Source organism: Pan paniscus, chromosome 3 (genome assembly GCF_029289425.2).
Source record: "Pan paniscus chromosome 3, NHGRI_mPanPan1-v2.0_pri, whole genome shotgun sequence".
Classification (NCBI taxonomy): Eukaryota; Metazoa; Chordata; class Mammalia; order Primates; family Hominidae; genus Pan; species Pan paniscus.
In genome coordinates, this window is record NC_073252.2 from 41,236,207 (window position 1) to 41,257,875 (window position 21,669).

At 42.1% G+C, this 21,669-nt stretch overlaps 1 protein-coding gene across 15 annotated transcripts in view; it reads right to left on the bottom strand.

The window, feature by feature from the left end:
* Positions 1-21,669, bottom strand: part of APBB2 (amyloid beta precursor protein binding family B member 2) — a 403,357-nt gene that overhangs the window by 242,086 nt on the left and 139,602 nt on the right. For 9 of the 15 annotated variants that reach the window (XM_034958488.3, XM_055111297.2, XM_034958496.3 and 6 more), the window contains one exon: positions 10,197-10,311. The exons of the other annotated variants lie outside the window; for them this stretch is intronic. In XM_034958488.3, coding sequence (XP_034814379.2) covers positions 10,197-10,242 — 46 coding nt within the window. In that variant the 5' untranslated portion in view covers positions 10,243-10,311. The remainder of the gene's footprint in view (positions 1-10,196; positions 10,312-21,669) is intronic. 15 annotated transcript variants of the gene reach the window in all.

Sequence of the window (21,669 nt, forward strand, 5' to 3'; positions counted from 1 at the left end):
AAATAGAAGTGCTATGGGAGCGGAGACCTCATCTACCTTTTCACTGCTCTATTCCCAGTGCCCAGCACGGAGTAAGGGCTCTGGACTGTTATTTTCGCCATCCTGGTTCCAGGACTTGCCTGATAAGGTTGACTTGTCACTGCCCTCTATACCACCCACTCTTTCGTGTGGCCACCAAATGAACACTACATCTCTAGGACCCGCTCCACTGCAATCCTGACCTTGGAACTTCCTCTCTCCCCAACAACTTTTCTTGGTTGTCACACCCCTCTGACATCTACTGAAGCAGGCACATCTACTGAAGCAGGCACACAGCGTGGTTAAAAGCACAGACTCTGGAGCTGAAAGGCCTGGGTTCAAATCTCAGCTCCACCATTGTCTGTGTAGGCTTAAGTAAGTTGCTTCTATAGCTCCTGTGTGCGTCAGTTTCCTGTCATTGAGTGATAATAGTTGCATCTATGTAACAGAGTTGTAGTGAAGAATAAAAGTATACACATTAAGTGCTCAGAACAGTGTCTATGTAAGTGGCTAATAACTTAATGGTAATAAATGTAACTTCTGGCTGGGCATAGTGGCTCACCCCTGCAATCCCAGCACTTTGAGAGGCCAAGGTGGGTGGATCACCTGAGGTCAGGAGTTCAAGACCAGCCTGGCCAACGTGGTGAAACCCTGTCTCTACTAAAAATACAAAAAATTAGCCAGGCATGGTGGCAGGTGCCTGTGGGAGGCTGAGGCAGGAGAAGCACTTGAACCTGGGAAGCGGAAGTTGCAGTGAGCCGAGATCGCGGCACTGCACTCCAGCCTGGGCGACAAGAGCGAAACTCCATCTCAAAAAAAAAAATAAATAAATAAATATAAAAAATAAAATAAGTAAAACAAATGTAACTTCTTATTAAGAATATACTCTTTGTTCTTATTGGCATATGCACTCCCCTAGGCCCTTCTCATTTGATCTCAGTTCATCAGATCCCTCCGTAATGTACCATTTAATGTGTCCTTCAAATCCCACCCAGGAGACCTGCATTCCCATGCCTGATCTGCCAACAACTTGATCTCAATTGCATTCCTCCCCAGACCATTGTGTCCTGTTGGAGGAAGATGATCTGGAAATTGTGTTCTCCTGGGCTTTACTGACTGCACACATCTTTACCAGCCTTCCCCTCCTCTAAACTGCTTCATCACATAAACTGATTCTAAATGACACATACACACCTTTGGTCACATCCACAGATGAGATATAAGAATTGAGGGCAATATGTAACTCTTCTCAATACCCCAGAGAAGTCAACACAGTATTAGGAGTATAGCAAACACAGTCTCTACCTATTAATTGGCACTGGTCACCCTATCTCCTCTTAACTGTACCTTTTCCCTCAAGAAAGGGAAGCGTCTTTATAAACTGCACCCCGCTTACTTGCTTAAACTGGATCCTGCGGTGTGAGGATTAGTGATTTCAAAACAAAAAGCTACTATCTCTTGTTCAAAAACAACAGGAATCCTCTTTACCCCTAACTACGCCCAAGACACAAGGATAGGATGGCAGCAGGTATGCCTGATTTCCAGAGTTAGCCAAGTCATGTTGGATTTATTGGTATTGAGTTCCAAATAACTAATATGTAACATAAGCTCTTTGTGGAATTTTCTTGTACTCTGGGAGAGGGGGATCAACTTTCCCAAAAATTGGACACTCCTAGGGAAGAATTCAGGGGAGAAAACAAATGGAATCCCATGGACTTAAGTATTTTCCATAAAATCAAAAAAGACAGACTAGAAAGTCTAGATATTCCTTTAACAAAGCATCATCTATAAAATATTCAGGCAGGACACGGTGTCTCAAGCCTGTAATCCCAGAACTTTGGGAGGCTGAGGCGGGCAGATCACCTCAGGTCAGGAGTTCAAGACCAGCCTGGCCAAAATGGTGAAGCCCCCTCTCTACTAAAAATACAAAAATTAGCTGGGTGTGGTGGTGGGCTCCTGCAATCCCAGCTACTCAGGAGGCTGAGGCAGGAGAATCACTTGAATTCAGGAGGCAGAGGTTACAGTGAGCCGAGATAGCGCTATTGCACTCCAGCCTGGGCAACAAGAGTAAGACTCCGTCTCAAAAACAAAAATAAAAATAAATACAATGTTCAATAGTATATGTTGCTGTTTTCTTTTCCTTAGTATATATTCATAACAGAAAGGTCTAGAAGCTACAGAGGCAAACAACAAACTGACCTATCTTATGACTCTGAAATAAATAGTCATTCGTTTAGAATTCTATTGGTTTCATCTTGCACGGATTTTTGTGACCTTTTGTGCAAAGGAAGGTCAGCAGAGTTCACTTCTCCTGAGGACAATTTCAGGTTTGCATAAATGAGCAAGTGTCCAAGAACCTGGAAAAATAAGTCCTTTTGCTTTGGTTTCAAAATGAGGCCCCATAAAAAGTTGCATGCGTTTCTCCTTTCCCTTCTGGAGGCTGCTCGCAGAAGATAGGTCTTAAGCTTCCCAAGTCTGGCTGGGGCATTTCCTCCCCGCTCTTCCTTTAGCAGAGGTGCTGTGCCTCCTGCCCTGAGGACAACACATTCTTCTCATCTTTCTCAGGGGCAAAGCCTGTCCTCTCACACACATGGGACCCTTTCTGACCTACCCCCAGCATCCTAATCCTCTTCATGTGGAGTATAGGGAAGGGAAAAAGGACTAAAGTCCCTCCAAAGACTATTCTGGCATGTTTCCAGAGTCTCATTCTGCAACAAAAGCAGACACCAGGTAGGCTTCTTTCCAGGGCATCCGATTCCTCCTGGTGAAGACTTGTCACAGGGCTTCTTAGTCCCACTCTATTTGCTGGCAAAAGGGAAAGTGATAGATCCAGAGCATCCAAACAAAAAGGACACTCTTTTATTACAACAAAATAAGACTGCAAATCTCTACCCTGGAAGTAGTGAATTACAAGAGAGGTTTAAAAAAAAAAAAAAAAAAAAAAAAAGCAAGAGCAAGTTACAAAGAAGGGACTTAATTTGGACTATTGAAATTTCATTTCTTTCTTCAGTGAAAGATAAATACATAGAAGTAACCTTTCTTTACTAGTCTCAACATCAAGATGTAACATTATTTACTAGGTATGTGAAAACAAGGTCTGTATTTACGAGTATCTGAAAATAATGGCAGTCAACAGGCCTCAGATCACCAATTTTACAGGTTGGGTTCACATGCCATGTAAAAATCTAGAATCTAACTGACTGACTCTGAGACATGCACAGAAAGTTATCTACAAGTAAGGAGGTAGCCACGGATGAGACTATGCTACACTACAAAAATGTGGTTACTCAGGTTCATGGCATCTCAGTAGAGGGATCTGCAGAGCACCCATTCACTGAATTAATACTTAACATCTAAAGTTCTGCAGAAATCAGGGATTGCAATTTGGTGACAAAAATATCTTAAAATTCTTTAATAGGATGGTGGTAATAAAGTTTCCAATCAACATGGTGAGCTGAGGTGACAGGGAAGGGCTCTGCCTGTTTCAAACATGTGGAAAAACTGAGTGAGAGGTCATTAACAACTAAGAAAATACTAAGAAAAAAATCAAAATCACAAGAAATAAATCCCTGGGCCAGAACCAAAGATAGAACTTAAAGTCAGATGAGAGAAAGTTAAAGCTCTGAAGATGTAAAAGGCTATCAGAACATGAGACAGGCTTAGTGTGTAGGGGCTGAGATCCTGATGAACCCTGGAGAACAAAGGGTCATATCTCACCAACAAGAAATCAAAATTTCAAAACGGCTCCCACCTAGAGGTATGGCATCCAAATACAGAACACCCATGAAGCATCAGGTCCCCAAGGCAAGAAAACAATAACATTAGGCTGGGCGAGGTGGCTCACGCCTATAATCCCAGCACTTTGGGAGGCCGAGGCGGATCACCTGAGGTCAGAAGTTCGAGACCAGCCTGGCCAACATGGTGAAAACCCATCTCTACTAAAAATACAAAAATTAGCCAGGCATGATGGCAGGCGCCTGTAATCCCAACTACTCAGGTGGCTGAGACAGGAGAATTGCTTGAACCCAGGATGTTGGGAGCAAGCCCCCCAAAATCTGGCCATAAACTGGCCCTAAGACTGGCCATAAACAAAATATCTGCAGCACTGTGACACGTTCACAATGGCCCTAACGCCCAAGCTGGAAGGTTGTGGGTTTACTCGAATGAGGGTAAGGAACACCTGGCCCGCCCAGGGCGGAAAACCGCTTAAAGGCGTTCTTAAGCCACAAACAATAGCATGAGCGATTTATGCCTTAAGGGCATGTTCCTGCTGCAGTTAACTAGCCCAACCTATTTCTTTAATTTGGTCCATCCCTTCATTTCCCTTAAGTGATACTTTTAGTTAATTTATTATCTATAGAAACAATGCTAATGACTGGTTTGCTGTTAATAAGTATGTGGGTAAATCTCTGTTCGGGGCTCTCAGCTCTGAAAGCTGTGAGACCCCTGATTTCCCACTTCACACCTCTATATTTCTGTGTGTGTGTCTTTAATTCCTCTAGCGCCGCTGGGTTAGAGTCTCCCTGACCAAGCTGGTCTCGGCACCGGGAGGCAGAGGTTGCAGTGAGTCAAGATCGCGCCACTCCACTCCAGCCTATGTAACAAAGAGCAAAACTCCGTCTCAAAAAAAATAAAATAATAATAATAACAATAACACTGGTCCAGAAGCCAGGACACCCATGGGGCACTAACTGAGGCAAATGAGAAAGTGGGGGATTTGCACAATCCTAGTTGTACAGGACTCCCACATAAAACAACCTCTACTGAAGAGACTTACAGTGAAAGCTTAACACCAAACAAGAAACAATTTACCAAAAGAGACAGTCGACACAACTGGCAAAACCTGTGCCCAAGAGCTAGAAATAGAAAAGTAAACAGCGGTTGTTCAGGAAAAAGTTACCATGAATACAACTAAAGCTAAAGAGAACCATGTGTGTTGGAAAACAGGATTTGCAAAAACTTGTAATATGCAAAGAATTTCTCCCCTTATCAATGCTGAGTTAAGTTTCTAAGCAAGTACTTCATTCATTCATCCATTCGATATATATTATTAAGCATTTATTCCGCGTCAGGATCCAATTACTCCCTCCCCCTCGGTCTTGGCTGGCACAGGCTCTGAGGATGGTTATTATCCAGTTCCACCCCTTAGCCCAAGATGACTCCACAAATACTGGAGCAACTACCGTAGATATAATACTGTCCTCACTCACAGAGGAGAGGAGGGAAATAGTACTGGAGTTCAGACAAATTATATACATGTGCCAAAATATAAAAGGAATTTAGGACACAAGCAAGCATCAAGAGGGAGATTTAAGAGCTGCAGGAACACGTGCTTCCACAAACCAGGAAACTCCCTGGGAAAGAGAGCGACTCTGCTGCACCCCATGGCAAAAGCAGGATTTTAGCGGGTTACCAAAAGATGGATCCACCTACCAGAGGGGAAACAGCAGGAGCAAAGGGACGTGACCCAAAGGCACAGGGTGTACTCTGGCAGGAGCAGCCCACACAGACTACTATAAATGTCTACTGAATAGTAATAATACTAACAACAATAACGATCATTCATCATGAGTAATGGGTAATAAAAATAAGGAGCAGTGAAAGGAAACCTAAAGGACTCAAATACCAGGGTGACCTTTTAAACTAGTGGGAACACATTAAACATTTTCAGCAGGGAAGCGGCATGGTCAGAGCCATGCGTCAGTTAGATTCATTTGGCCACTATGCATGAGTTAAGTTTGCAGGCAAAGAGACTGCAGGCCAAGGTCTGGAAGCTATTGTAACAGTCCAGATCCTCACAGCTGCGGTGGCAGTGGTGGCTGCAGTCATCCAAAGGAATGGATAGGTACAGACAAAAATGAACAAATATGCAATTTTTATTAGCAATTCCTGGAATATAGTCATGTGTTGCTGAACAACAGAAATACATTCTGAGAAATGCATCGTTGGGCAATTTCATTGCTGTGCAAACATCACCATGGAGTGTTCTTACACAAACCTAGATGGTACAGCCTACTACACACCGAGGCTAGATGGCACAGCCTACTACACACCTAGGCTAGATGGCAGAGCCTAGTGTTCCCAGGCTACAAACCTGTACAGCGTGTTACTGTACTGAATACCGCAGGCAAATGTGATACAATGATAAGTATTTGTGCACCTAAACATATCTAAACATAGAAAAGGTACAGGAGAAATAGGGTCTGATAATCTTATGGGACTACTGTTGTATATGCAGTCCATCATAGATTGAAACATTGTTATGTGGCACATGACTCATTTTAAAACTGGAGTTTTAACATAAACACAAATATCTGTATGAAAAGCCTGGCAAGAACAGCTCTAGCTATTTACTTCTTATTTTCGTGCTCAATGGATGCCATTCTGCATTCCATCCAAGAGCAGCACCCTGTCCTGAAAGGAGATAGCCTGGAAAGGCAGAATAATCTCAAAACAGAAAGAAAGAAAATTAAAACTCCAGTCTGACATACAAGCCTCAAAAACAATGTAGAGCACAGCAGTATGCACTGCTGACCCTTGACTGATGATTCCGACCACACCTGATGATAAAATTATTAACTATGGCATGTTGCTGTTGTTTTTTACTGAAATCGTTTCCCTTCTCCAGGGAACAGTTGTGGTCCTGTTCAGACACAGGCCTGGTGAGCAGGCCCCAGGTCAAATTGGCTTTCCTGCCTTATGTGAGGGCAGCAAGGGCTGCTAAGGTTAACATTTCTTTCTGCTATGAGTAGCCTCTACAGAACGTCAGCTTGAGGTTTCAACAAGCAAATCTTATTTATTTATTTATTTATTATTTTGAGTTTTGCTCTTGTCGCCCAGGCTGGAGTGCAATGCCACAATCCTGGCTCACTGCAACCTCCGCCTCCCAGGTTCAAGCAATTCTCCTGCCTCAGCCTCTCTTGTAGCTGGCATTACAGGCGCCCTCAAACACACCCAGCTAACTTTTGTATTTTTTTTTTAGTAGAAATGGGGCTTTACCATGTTGGCCAGGCTGGTCTCGAATTCCTGACCTCCGGTGATCCGCCCACCTTGGCCTCCCGAAGTGCTGGGGTTACAGCACCCAGCCAAATCTTATTTAATGATCAGGAGAAGCAAGCTACAAAGGAGTACGTAGAAGGGAGGAATGGAGAACAAATCAAATAAAATAATTAACAGTGTTCATGCCTTGGACTGAGGGATCAACACCGGGAAAAGAAATCAGAGATGGAAACCATGAGAGGGTACGAACCACACTCTAGTTCCAGGGAAGGGCGTTTCAGGCAATGTGTTATGCAGATGTGTGCCCCCGGAAAAGCAGTCACTCACTCTCCCTCCACCAGAAAAAAGGCACAAAGTGACAAGCTCAGCAGAGGCCTCGGGGCAGCAATCTCTATGCTGAGCACAGGTAGCACGTTTCTGGCACCCAGTAAGGAGAAGATAGTTTTCTCCTAAAGAGCTTTTAGTAAGAAACAAGTCAAATGAAAATAAAGAGCTTCCTTGCAATTACTGGACAGCACACACCTCTGCAGCTCAGGGCCCTTCGGTAATCTCTGGAAAGGCACTCAGCTGATGGCCAATGTGTCATTCTCTAAGATGAAAAAAGGAGCAAGTCCACATATGTGAATTTTTCAGATAAATTTACTTCTTCCACTCCAAGAGCCCAAATGTTAGCATTTTAACCACTGTGAAAGAACGATGTCCTCAAAATATATTAGCTTGAACCATATGAAATTAACCTTTTTGTATGTCAAAAATGCTTAAGTACTAACAATTTCACTTGGATCAATGGCAGTACATGCCCTTCAACTTTCTTCTACATAGGGGTGGGCAAATTTTTTCTTAACAGGCTCACAGATATTTTAGGCTTTGAGGGCCAAGAGACAAAAAAGAGATTATGTAGGTGCTTATATAACCATTTAAAATGTAACCATTTAAAAATATAAAAACCACCCTCAGCTCCTATAAAAATAAGCATGGGCTGGATCTGACCTATTGGCTACAGTATGCAGATCCCTGTTATACAGGGTACAGGTGTAAACTTTTTTCTGATGATGCTCACTATGAAAATTGATAATTTCAGAGTAAATCTGTAACGCCCTTGGAGATGCTAACAATATCTGAAAATATGTGAAGAGCTGTTTACCCCAACACTGCTGGCTTTAATGCTGGTTGTTGGTCCGAATCCCTATTCTATTATCAGCTATCCCTCCCTACTGCTATAAAATGCCACTGCTTTTAACTGTCTGACTTACTTTACAAGCAATTGTCTGGGTGAGGGCTTGAGGGTGGTTCTAACTTTGCTTTCTTTTTTCTTTTTTTGAAACAGAGTCTCGCTCTGTCACCCACGCCGGAATGCAGTGGTGCAATCTCAGCTCACTGCAACCTGTACCTCCTGGGCTCAAGCAATCCTCCCACCTCAGCCTCCCGAGTAGCTGGGACTACAGGCGCATGCCACCATACCTGGCTAATTTTTGTATTTTTTGTAGAGACAGGGTTTCATCATGTTGCCCAAGCTGGTCTTAAACTCCTGGGCTCAAGTGATCCGCCCACCTCAGCCTCCCAAAATGCTGGGATTTTTTTTTTTTTTTTTTTTTTTTTTTGAGACAGAATCTCGCTGTGTTGCCCAGGCTGGAGTGCAGTGGCGCGATCTCGGTTCACTGCAAGCTCCGCCTCCCGGGTTCACGCCATCCTCCTGCCTCAGCCTCCCGAGTAGCTGGGACTACAGGCACCCGCCCCCACACCTGGCTAATTTTTTGTATTTTTAGTAGAGACGGGGTTTCACTGTGTTAGCCAGGATGGTCTCCATCTCCTGATCTTGTGATCCGCCCGCCTCATCCTCCCAAAGTGCTGGGATTACAGGCGTGAGCCACCACGCCTGGCCCCAAAATGCTGGGATTACAGACTTGAGCCACTGCTGGGATTACAGGCATGAGCCCAGCCATAACTTTCCTATAAAGGAAAAAACTGAGCTGCACAAGGTAATAGGACTTAAAGATGAATATGAATAAGCATAATTACAGAAAGGATATGGGGGCAAAAGCACTTATGGGGAATTACCCCAAATTTCCCCTGACTTGGAGCCAAAATTCCACAGGTTCCAAAGGAAAGCAACAAAAACAAATAAATATCTATACAGCTGCTCCAAGGCCAAAAGACTGCAGGGAGCAAGAGGTAAGTCTGAGACACACTGCCCTTCATAGAAATAAACCTAGATCATTAAAGGGAAGAATCATTTTTCTCCCAGGTTAATCAGGGGTAACGACAAATAGGAAAAGGCTACAACTATAGCAGTTCCCAAAAGACTGCTGGAAAAACTTTAGTGTTGTGAGACATCGAAGGTCATCCCTGAGGGAACTGAAAGAGTTTCCTCCTTTGGAGAAGGCTAAGAAGTAAGAGCCAGGAACTCCCTCCCTAATACATATTAAACAGAGACATACCCAGGGGACCTCTCTTCTGGGTCCATGAATTTTGTGATTATAAAGGAATTCGAACAATCACTGTGAAACGTTTTTAATTTATGGCATTATTATCATTTCAAATGTTATATACTGTGATGAAAAAGGAAAGCTTAAAAAAATAAAAGCCTGTAGAAGAATAGATACATTAGACCAGGCATGGTAGCTCATGCCTGTAATCCAGAAACTTTGAGAGGCTGAGGTGGGTGGGATCTCTTGAGCCTAGGAGGTCAAGACCAGCCTGGGCAACACAGCAAGACCCCATCTCTACAAAAAATAAACAAAATTAGCCAGGCACGGTGGCACGTCTGTAGTCCCAATTACACCATAAGCTAAGGTGGAAGGATCACTTGAACCAGAAGTTCGAAGCTACAGTGAGCTGTGTTCATGCCACTGGACCCCAGCCTGGGCAACAGAGCAAGACCCTGTCTCAAAAAAGAAAAGAAAAATTTGGAAAAAAAGAATGGATGCACAGAAACAGAAAAAGGAGATTGTTGACATACACTTCTGGTCTTATAGGGCCACTTAATTACAAAAATCCTAATTTAGATAACATTTCTTACCATGCAATATTCAAAACTTACCCTAGAGCAATCCATTCTCCTGTATTTCTAAACATCCTTATTTAAACCTTTAAAGCATTTACCAATTCAGTACTCTTGTGATATTCTACAATGAAAATTAAAGAGAAAAAAGCAAGAGAGAGACTGATCCCATACATACATGAGCTGCCTGGACAACAGTGAGCCTCCGGGTACCGTCTGCCCATAGCGACAGTCAACACATTGGCAGAGGCCTCAGCAGTTCCCAAGTCCTCAGGAAAGACTGAGATGGTTAGCTGTGGTGGGGGGAGAAAAAAAAAAAGGTAGAAACAAAACAGAGACTTAGGATAATGACAGCTTTTTTTTTTTTTTTCATTAAAATGCTAATGATGACCACATATTTCCAGATAACCATGTTTATGAATTATTCATAGTCGCATGCAAGATGAAGTCTCCCTGTCACCGCAGGCAGGCCCAGGGCTTGCTGATGATTAGCATGCAGGCCCTGCAATAAGTGTGACAGAGGTGCAGGTCACTGGAAGGCTTGACCAGGGCTGGCCTTCTCTGACCCCCATCAAAAGTCCAGGCAATCTCACCTGCATTTCCCTGATGCTTTTCTATTCTTCCTTAACATCAAGGAATAGCACTGCCTGGCTGTTTGCTCTGACATCTGAACTAATATCCTGTAAAACTTTAAAAGCTTGAAATGAGGAAATTTTTTTTTCTGTATTGGAGAGGTTAGATGTCATGTTGATTGGAAAAAAAACCAACTTTTCAGTGACGTATAACATATAGAAAATGCACACACGACAATGGACAGCTCAATGTATTTTCTGAAACTGAAAATACACCAGATGAAAAACCAGAACATTATCAGCACTGCAGAAGTCCCCTTCATGCTCCCTTCTAAGGGTGACTCCTACGCAGAAATTATTTTTGCCCATTTTTGTGGCCATCAAGTCGATTTACTGTCAGTTGATTTTTTATTTAAAAAACATATGCAGAACACCTACTATACACCCAGCACCATGCTAAGCACTGTAGCTACAAAGATGAATAAGATACCATCTCTATCTCTAAGGAAAGTGAAGTCTAGGGGAGCCAAAGGATGCACACAAACTGGCCACCATAGGGCCATGGGATGAGCATAATCATTGAGATTCATATCAAGCATGGGCGTCTAGTCCAGAAACGGATGGGTCAGGGAGGCCTTCCAAGAAAAGGGGATGCCTAGCATGTCCTAAGGCTGGGTAGGAGTTAGCCGCGCTAGGGATGCGAGACAAGGCGATGGAAAAGGGAAAGGTAAGAAACCGCATGGTATAGTCCAGAGTTGCTGGCCACTCTCTAGAGTGAGGCCTGCAGAGTGAGGCCAGAAAAGAAGCCTGGAGCCAGATGGCAACCATGTACATGTCTCAAAGAACTCTGACTTTATCCTGGGTGTAAACAGCCACTGATGGGTCAGATCTGGGTTTTGGATGCATGATTCTCCGGGTGGATTTGAAGGGGGCAGGGTAGAGGCAGGAGACCTGTTCGGTTGTTACAATCATTCAGGGAGAAGGAAAGGGTGGAGATTAGGGCAGTAGAAGTAGGTAGAGAAGAGGAGAGAAGAATTAGTACTTGGAACCATCCGGAAGTTCAAAGCAGAACACTAGGTTTATTACACATGGGTGGATGGTAGTGACAACCAAGGTAGAGAACATAGGAGAAGAAATAAGGAAGACAAGGAATTTAGTTTGGGGCACTAGAAACTGAGGCATCAGTGGCTCACGCCTGTAATCCCAGCACTTTGGGAGGCCAAGGCAGGCGGATCACCTGAGGTCGGGAGTTCGGGACCAGCCTGACCAACAGGGAGAAACCCCGTCTCTACTAAAAATACAAAATTAGCTGGGCATGGTAGTACATGCCTGTAATCCCAGCTACTCAGGAGGCTGAGGCAGGAAAATCGCTTGAACCTGGGAGGCGGAGGTTGTAGTAAGCTGAGATCGTGCCATTGCATACTCCAGCCTGGGCAGCAAGAGTGAAACTCCGTCTCAAAAAAAAAAAAAAAGAGAGAGAAATTGAAGCGTGGAAGATTCAGGTGGAGATACTCAGATATTCTTGAGCGTAAAGCCTGGAGAAGCAGCTTGAGAAAAACATAAAGGCATAAAAGCGATTACAACATAGAGAGAAGCAGAGATTGTGTCAGTGAGTGACGTCACTGCAGGAACATAGACAGAAGGAGAACATTACAGGATCAGTGCAGAATCCTGGAGAACACACATAACAGAATGTGCAGAGGAAAACCATCTTTTGAAGAAGACCCAGGAAGAATGGTAGAGAGGTACCACGGGATAGAAAGAGATGAATAAAGATAAAAAATGAAAAGTATACCTTTGGATTTGACATTTAAGAAGTCACTGTCCACCTTGATGGAGAGAGCTGTTTTAGTGAAGTGGTGGAGGCAGAGATAACAGAATAAACAGAGCAAGTGGAAGAGCCCAGGAAAGGGAATGCGTGGCTGCTGGAAGAGACTAAGTGCTCACAACGCACGGCTACAGGCTGAAGGACTCAGTTCAGAGGGAGAGGCTGAAAGTCTAAGGGGGAAGAGGTAAAGATGGCCTGAGATCTCAAAAGACGTGGGCCAAAGGGTCAGGAGTACAGATGAAGGGGCTGACCTTGAAGAAGAGGGGAGTCTACAATCCTCGGATATTAGAAGGAAAGTACAGTAGCTCCCCTTTGTCCATGGGGGATGCATTCCAGGATCCCCAGTGGATGCCTGAAACCATGGATAGAACCAAGCCCTATCTACCTATACTATGTTTTTTCCTATACATATGTACCGATGATAAAGTTTAATTTATAAATTAGGCACAGTAAGAGATTAACAATGATACCCAATAATAAAATAGAGCAAGTGAATGTGGTCTCTATTTCTCATAACTATCTTAGCGTACTGTACTATGGGAAACTGCAATCACAGAAATGAAACTGGGTAAGTGGGGGCTACTGGAAAGATAAATCCGGCTATAGTAAGTTCATAATGAATAGTATTGGGATTTGGAGGCAATAGACCAAATTGCATCAATGTTTCTAGAAAATAGTTGGCAAAGTCTCTTTGTTGAGAATGAGGTGACAAGTAAATGGTCTGAGGACATGGATCTTGAAATTCTTGGTTTCTGGCAAGCAATCCCCCCAAATTAAAGTAGTCTAAGTCTGTTTTAAGGTAAACAAACAAACAAGGCAGTTTACAAACAAACCAAGATAGAAAAGAGCATTTATAAGTTCTACCCCTAAGAGTAGAACTTCAGAGTATCAAAAAATACTATTATAAGCAAAAGATCTGGAAGATGTCTTTTCTTAAAATGATCTCAGGCTTTGGGTGTCAACATTTCCAAAGGTGTACATGTAGTTTAATTAAGCAAAACTATTACCAACCATCTTTTTTTTTTTTTTTTTGAGATGGAGTCTCGCTCTGTTGCCAGGCTGGAGTGCAGTGGCGTGATCTCAGCTTACTGCAACCTCCGACTTCCTGGTTCAAGTAATTCTGCTGCCTCAGTCTCCTGAGTAGCTGGGATTACAGGCACATGCCACCATGCCCAGCTAATTTTTGTATTTTTAGCAGAGATGGGGTTTCACCATGTTGGCCAGGATGGTCTCGATCTCTTGACCTTGTGATCTGCCCGCCTCGGCCTCCCAAAGTGCTGGGATTACAGGCGTGAGCCACCACGCCTGGCCCTACCCACCATCTTAGAAAGCTTCTTGAATTGCTCCAATTCAAAGGTCCTTCCTACCATGGATAAACTACTGAAAATGAAAAAGAGGCAGACATTTGAGAGTAAAGGCAAGAAGGAAGGGAGAATGGGTTGGCAGTGGCACCTGCCACTGAGACTTCCTAGCTGCCTCTTAAAACAGTAGTTATGCCATCCCACTGTGATCTCCTGAATGCTTTTCCATCTAGGGTTTTAGCCAATTCAGAAATGGAGTGGAGTGACTTTATACTTGGAAAGTATCCCAGTAATGCCAAAGGAGCAAGATTCATTAGAAACCCGATGCGATGGAAAACACCTGGAAAAGCAGCTTTTATGTTCCCCAGACAGCCTTTGTGATCTCAAAAACTCTAAGACTGCTCTGTGGTTTGTCTATTCTGTTAACAGGAACAAGATCCAGGCCATTTCTGGAACTTGAAAGGATTTTAGAACCAATGCTATCTGCACTGAAGTCAGTCAGGACAGAGATGGTTTCAAAGGCATCAGATGCCTACTAACTGGAACACTCATCTCTGTATCCTCGGGGCATAGGATGTAGCAAGCAATCAATAAATGTGAAATAAATCAATAAACCAATACATTAGTTAAAAGCTTTCACAACTAGGAGGTAAGGAGGCCAATTAAATGGTGAGAACAGAAATAGTCTATTTCTTCTTTTCCTACCCTAACTGACTCAAAGCAAAGCTGCAAATCACATTCAGCTGCATTTATACTTTTCACAGAAGAAAATCTTTATGAACTCATAAATATGAACTTGTAAGTAAATACTGCATGTTAAGTGGGAGGATTCAGAAATTATGAAACACAAGATGCCTCTTAAATGGGAAAATAGATGGGTATGAACATTTTGAGGACACAAAGCAATAGAAATTGCAGACTTTACATCTGTCTGCCTTCTTTGTCATCCTCCCCTGTGAAGGACAGGACATCATTACTCTCACAGCATGGTGCCTCTCCTCCCAGATGCTCATTCACACAACCCGCTTCAGTTTAACCTGCTGGGGCAGTAAGATAAATAGTCATGAGATAAGCAAGTCTCACTTCCTTGAAAATTTTAAAAATTCACCTTGGTTGCAGGTCTGTTTTAGTCCTAATATATATTTCTATTACTCACGATTTTACTTCTTTTATAATAAAAGAAGCCCTGAGGTATCATGATCTTACTGGACACATTTTATTTTATTTTACTTATTTATTTATTTTTTGAGACAGAGTTTCACTCCTGTCGCCCAGACTGGAGTGCGGTGGTGAGATCTCGGCTCACTCCAATCTCCGCCTCCCGGGTTCAAGTGATTCTTGTATCTCAGACACGCAAGTAGCTGGGATTACAGGCATGCACCACCACACCCGACTAATTTTTAGTAGAGACAGGGTTTTACCACATTGGCCAGGCTGGTCTTGCACTCCTGACCTCAAGCGATCCACCTGCCTCGGCCTCCCAAAGTGCTGGGACTACAGGCGTGAGCCACCATGCCTGGCCTGAACACATTTTATATTACGCAGCAGCACAAGGTAATATTTGTCTAAAAATAACTTTAATAATAAAGCTTCCAAAGGTGAGGAATAGTTTTTTTTATTAGTATGTACCACGTGACATTTTTCTGAACTGTTAAAAAATAACTTGATCCTGAAAACATCAAATCTGATTGTGTCCATCTGACTAGCAATATCTCGGGAAGGAAATCAACCTTTGAGACTTCTTTCTACTCTTAAGAACGCTAAGATCAAGATAAATATAAGCTATTCACTTGAATGCAAGCCATCAAGGAAAGGAAGGGAATATATTTGCCAGTCTACAAAGTGTTTAGTGTGCAGCTTTTTAATTACTGCATTTACGGTACTAGCCATAATATATTCACTATCACAAATGCTCTACAAAGTCATTAATCCTCAACAAATACATTAATGCTTCCCTCCTCTCCTACAAGTTCTTACTATGCTGATGTGGGGCAAAAATGCCAAGAATTCTCTCCAAAGTAAACATTTCATGCCAACAGCCACTAGTTCTACAATGCTCATTTCACTATTTTAAGATATGTAATAGCTCTGCTTAAGCATTTCCTGCTGTTGACCTAAAAGATAAGTTTGTAAACAAAAAATTTTTAAATGGCTTTACTTAAAGCAACAATTTTTAATAGAAAGGTGATGTAAGCTATCTAAAAGGTTGCTTATGCTCTTCCAAAATAATATATTCTATAATTCAATAATTATAATTCTCTGCATCATTCTGCAGTTATAGTACAATATAATTTCTGCTTTTTAAAATCTCCAGGAATAGGCCGGGCACGCTGGCTCACACCTATAATCCTAGCACTTTGGGAGGCCAAGGCAGGCAGATTACCTGAGGTCAGGAGCTCGAGACCAGCCTGGCCAACATGGCAAAACCCCATCTCTACTAAAAATACAAAAATTAGCCAGGCGTGGTGGCGGGCGCCTGTAATCTCTCCCACTTGTGAGGCTGGGGCAGGAGAATCGCTTGAACCCGGGAGGCGGAGGTTGCAGTGAGCAGAGATCATGCCACTGCACTCCAGCCTGGGTGACAGAGCGAGACTCCGTCTCAAAAAAAAAAAAAAAAAAAAAAAAAAAAAAAAATTAAAAAAAAAAAATCTCAAAGAATAAGACATTGAGAATGATCACGATTTTCAAAACAGCTGAAGGATTACCCATTTAAGTATCAAAATGGGTTTAATTTCAACCATAGTGGATTAATTTTTTTTTCTAAAAGGTAATGCCCTCTTCAGAGAATCCAGAATATGATTAATCTTTGTTTGGTGACACAGGATCATCAACATGACTATAAATTACTTGCTCTGCTGGAACATGAGAATACTAACTCCAAGGAAAAGGAGTGGCAGCAGTTACTGGGTAGGAGCTGGGTTTCTACCACCACAAAGAGAGCTGGATGGGGAGTTACTACTAAAGCACAGGGTGCAATGAGAATCAAAAGGAAGAAACTGCTGAAGTTCTCACAACAGGGAAAGCACAGATATAAATACACTCTGGAGAGCCCAAGGGGAAATCCAAGTTACAGAGCCAGGTCTGAAGTCAAGAGCTGTGGCCGACTAGAGTCAGGATCTGAGTTGGAGATAAATTGATGGCGAATAGAGGGAGAGGGTGTGAGGTTGGCTTTGTGTGTATCCTGCTGGTAACTGGGTTTAACCTGCCCATTAAAGGCCAGTGGCAAGACAGCTGTTCTCACAAGCTTCTGAGGCAACAGAGGGCTGTTTATTCCTCTACTCAAAGGCAGATGGCTGCTAGGCTTTGGGGATATGTGTCTGCCTTTCACAGTCTGGCTATCTCCTCTCCTTTGTCCTAAAGAGTTGCATCTCATTTCTGTTATAGTACCAACCTTTCCCTTCTTCAAGTCAGCTATGATTTTGGAATTCAAATAAAATAATGAAGTGTAAGAGAACGAAACTTAAAATACCAAGCTCCAGATAAGATCTGAAGGGCACAGGGCACAGCCTCTGAACACATACTTGGGCTGTTGTGATGCCTTTTTTGTTTATTTCTTGGTTCTTAGGGAATTCAAATAGTGTTCCTTAAGCAGAACTCATTTGAAGTCATTTAGCCAAGCCTAAAACCTGCCCGGAGCGTGTTATTTCTAAGTGACCACTGTTATTTAACAAGCACCTCCTTTGGAGAAATTCAATAAGCAGAATCTCCAGAAACACAACAAAACCAATTGCCCTGATGTGAACAATCTAGAAATGTGGGAACAAACTCAGAACCTGAAGAAAGGGAGGACTTTACCATTGCATACATTAAGTGACTGTTGGCAAATCAATTAGCCTTCCAAGCCTCATCTGTAAAATGGGCTAAGGATATCTGCCTTGCAAAGGTATGATTGAGAACAAAAGGAAAGGCTCAGAAGAGATCTACAAATATGAATTACGCCTTAATTAAGTGGTAACAAATGTGAATTACACCTTAATTAAGTACATAACCCCCTACAACACACAGATCTTTATTTAGACCTTTTTTTAGACTAGGTCTTGTGCCTAGTAGTTTCTATCCAACTTTTACCACCCCAGATAAGATTCTTTTTCCCAATTATTTCCACAGAACATTCTTCTTGGCTAAAAAATATTTTTAACTTCACTGCTCATATAGCAAGAACAACTACTCCTGAATTTTCAGAGTAAAAAAAACCTAGAATGTAAAAATTCCCCATTATGATTTTCCCATTTTGTTTCTTCTTAACAACTTCCTATCTAAGTTCTTTTCTCTTTTTCCCATTTTTCTTTATAGCATCTTTGTGGATCTTATTTTCTCACTTTAAGTTCAACCCTTGCTGTAATGTGATTTAGCAGTTTACAAGGCACCTTCACATATATTACCTTATTTCCCTTAAATTTCTTCTATTCTCTTTGTTTCTTGCCTTACTTTCAGAAATACAAACAGAACTTTCTAAAATCAGCAAAGAAGCAATTTTTCACCTTCCAACTGCCAACCTACTAATACACAATACTTGGCAGAGCTGTCCAAAGCAAGTCAGACTACATACAGTATACCTAAATCCTGACACCTCCAACTCTCTTAACAAATAATTTTTTTTCTCCGTGGTAATGGTCTCTTGAAGTTAAAATATAGTGAGAAATGTGTAAACATACCAATATATTAAAATAAGACAAGTGAATCCTTTTAAGAATCATGAAAAATAATTAACAACAACAACAAAAGAAAAAAACAGCGGGAGGCCCAGCGAGGTGGTTCACACCTGTAATCTCAGCATTACAGTGTGTAATGAATACAATGATACAATGAAGCTAAAGTAGTAGGATCACTTGAGGCCAGTAGTTCAAGACCAGCCTGGGCAATGTAGCAAGACCTCATCTCATCAATTAAGCAGTCAATCAATATGCTAGCAAGTCGGGTGTGATGACACGTGCCTGTAGTCTCAACTACTTGGGAGGCTGAGGCAGGAGGATTGCTTGAGCCCAGGAGTTCAAGGCTACAGTGAGCTATGATGGTGCCACTGCACTTCAGCCTGGGTGACAGAGTAAGACCATCTCTAAACAAACAAACAAAGGAAAAAGAGGTTGAAAACATTAGCAGAAAGAAAAAAGAAGGAATAAAGTTGTTATTTTTGCTTCCAGTAAAATTTCCATCATCTTTCTTACCAGAGCTGTTCTTCCCCAAGCTCTGCATTAAATAATCTGATCATTAAATCTGTGAAAACCACAAGGGATGTGCCCATCTCATTAAAAAAGATGATCATTTGAGCTATGATAATGAGAAAGAGCATCTATTTTTGGTTTTAAGGACAGAAGTACTTCCTGCCTGTTGCTCAGAGCAGCGACACTTCTAGTTAGCTTTAGCACAAAACAGATGCCCCAGCACTCTTTATCATAGTGACAACAGGAACCTGCAAATAGAAAGATTTCATCTCAGAACTTCTACATACTCTCAATCTATTGATTTATCAACAAAGAACATGAGGCGTCTGAAACAGAAAAATATTAATTCTACCATATGAAGGCAAATATTATTATTATTATTTATTTTTTTTTTTTTGAGATGGAGTCTTGCTCTGTCGCCCAGGCTGGAGTGCAGTGGCACCATCTCGGCTCACTGCCAGCTTCCGCCTCCCGGGTTCACGCCATTCTCCTGCCTCAGCCTCCCGAGTAGCTGGGACTACAGGCATCCGCCACCAAGGCCTGGCTAATTTTTTGTATTTTTAGTAGAGATGGGGTTTCACCATATTATTGTTTTTTTTTAAAGGATTTTTGTAAACTCTGGATTAGAAATTAGATCAGGCCCAGCATGGTGGCTCATGCCTGTAATCCCAGCACTTTGGGAGGCCGAGGTAAGTGGACCACCTGAGCCCAGGAATTCCAAGACAAGCCTGAGAAACATGGCAAAACTCGACTCCACAAAAAATTATCTGGCCACGTGTCTGTAGTCCCAGCTACTTGGGGGGCTGAGGCAGGAGGACTGCTTGAGCCCAGGAGGGCGATGCTGCAATGAGTCATGTTCGTGACAATGCACTCCAGCCTGGGCAACAAGAGTGACACTCTGTCTCCAAAAAAACAAAAGAAATCAGATCAGATTCCCCTATATTCATTCAAACTCTGGAGATACAAAACCTTTAAAATTTGAATTGATTGCCCTTTGACTTTACAATGGTTGAACAAGACCCAAAAATAATTTTACAGTAATCTTTGATACACATTAATAATATATTAAACATAATTTTAATAAATCAGTTGTTATTCCTAAAATTGAAGTACTAATGAAATTTAAGGAGAAAAGTTGAAAGATAATACTCGGCCTTGATTCTGCTGTGGTGTTTACATGTTCAATGATGGAAGCTTCTGGCACATAAAACTTTCTGCATTTTGTAAGAGATACTCTGGGTGATTTGAGCATGGGAATGGAGAAGAACATCAAGGGTCCAACATTATTCACGGAATCTACAGAGATGCCTCACGGAAGCTCAGTTCCCTATAGAACACAACTGGGACCACTGGATAAAGTGGCTCTTAGAAAAGAATGTTTTCTTCCAGCTTAGACCCAACTCAAGTCAAGCTAATAGGAAATCTAAGAAAAACTGACCCAACTGTGATTATGGCTCCAGGCAATGAAGGTCATTATTTTTTGTAATGGTGGAAATGTTATGTTACGCTTATAACTGGGTCTGAGGTCAGACTTGGAATGTATACTTTAGAGATAACTGACCTTTTTTCTATTATATTCTCAAACCAACAAACAGTATCACTTAGTTCATTTTGACAGTGAGAGTAATAATCTCTGAATAAAACTGAAAAGTACAGAGTGATCAAATGAACTCTTCCTTAATGGACCAGACAACCACGTATCTAAATTGAACTGAATCTCACAAGTTGATCACCAGGGATTATCAGGTACATGTGATAGATTACAACCCTGTGCTTATCTCCATTCCCTCCCAAAACCACCCCTAAATGACAGTAAGCGAGAGGCAGAGATAAGTTCATGAGAAGAGAGAATGGAAGAGGACAAAATTCATGGAAAACATTTTTGGAAAATGGCCCAATGATGAGTGAATTTTCAAAGCAGGGGCAGACAAAACATAAACGTCTATAGACAGAATTGTCAGGAAGTAACAAACCAGTATGCGGCAAAGAACTTGAGGAAAGTGCAAGTTAAGACACGGTTAAGTGGGGTTTGGATGAGAAGACAGGATGGAGGCAGCACTGAAAACTGGGGGATGGCTTGCAAGTCATTTTAAGGAGTAAAACTCCATATCTTTGCTAAACCATGAAGCTTGCTATGCCCCTCCTCCCACCTCAGCAAAGGTTAAGCTTGAGAGGATCTGCACTCGGGGACACTAGGAACAGTGACCGGGTGGAGGGACCGACTGAAAAAGAGAAGGACTAAGTGGAACTATGCACTCCACAGCCCCTTCCTCTGCTGGGTTCCCAGAGCACTGGCCAGTAGGAGATTGGTACTGGAGACTTTTCTGGAGAAACTAACCTGTCCAAGAAAAGAGATCTACAGATACCAAAACTGGAAGACAAGGTGACTTCTGAAAAGAGGTGGTCATCTTATGCGAGGCCACCAATTGACAAAGCCTTGCTTTGTGCCTCCTCATGAATAAAGATGACAAGATGAACACCAAGCATGTGAAATAGGGTCCAGCATGACAGACAGGAACTTCAGGAGGGAACAGGGTCAATGCAGGGAGAAGACTTCAAATATACGTAATTAAGAACCCCAAGAGGGTAAAACATATTGCATCCACAAAGCAATAACGAATGGATGCTATAAAATACAGATACTGTGAGAACAAGAAAAAGCTCCTAGAAATTAATATTATAATCACAGAAATTAAAAAATCAACAGAGAGGTTAATAAATAATAGAGGTAAATGTTCCCCTAAAGTAGAACAAAAAGATAAAAGGATAAAAATCAGGATTTTTTTTT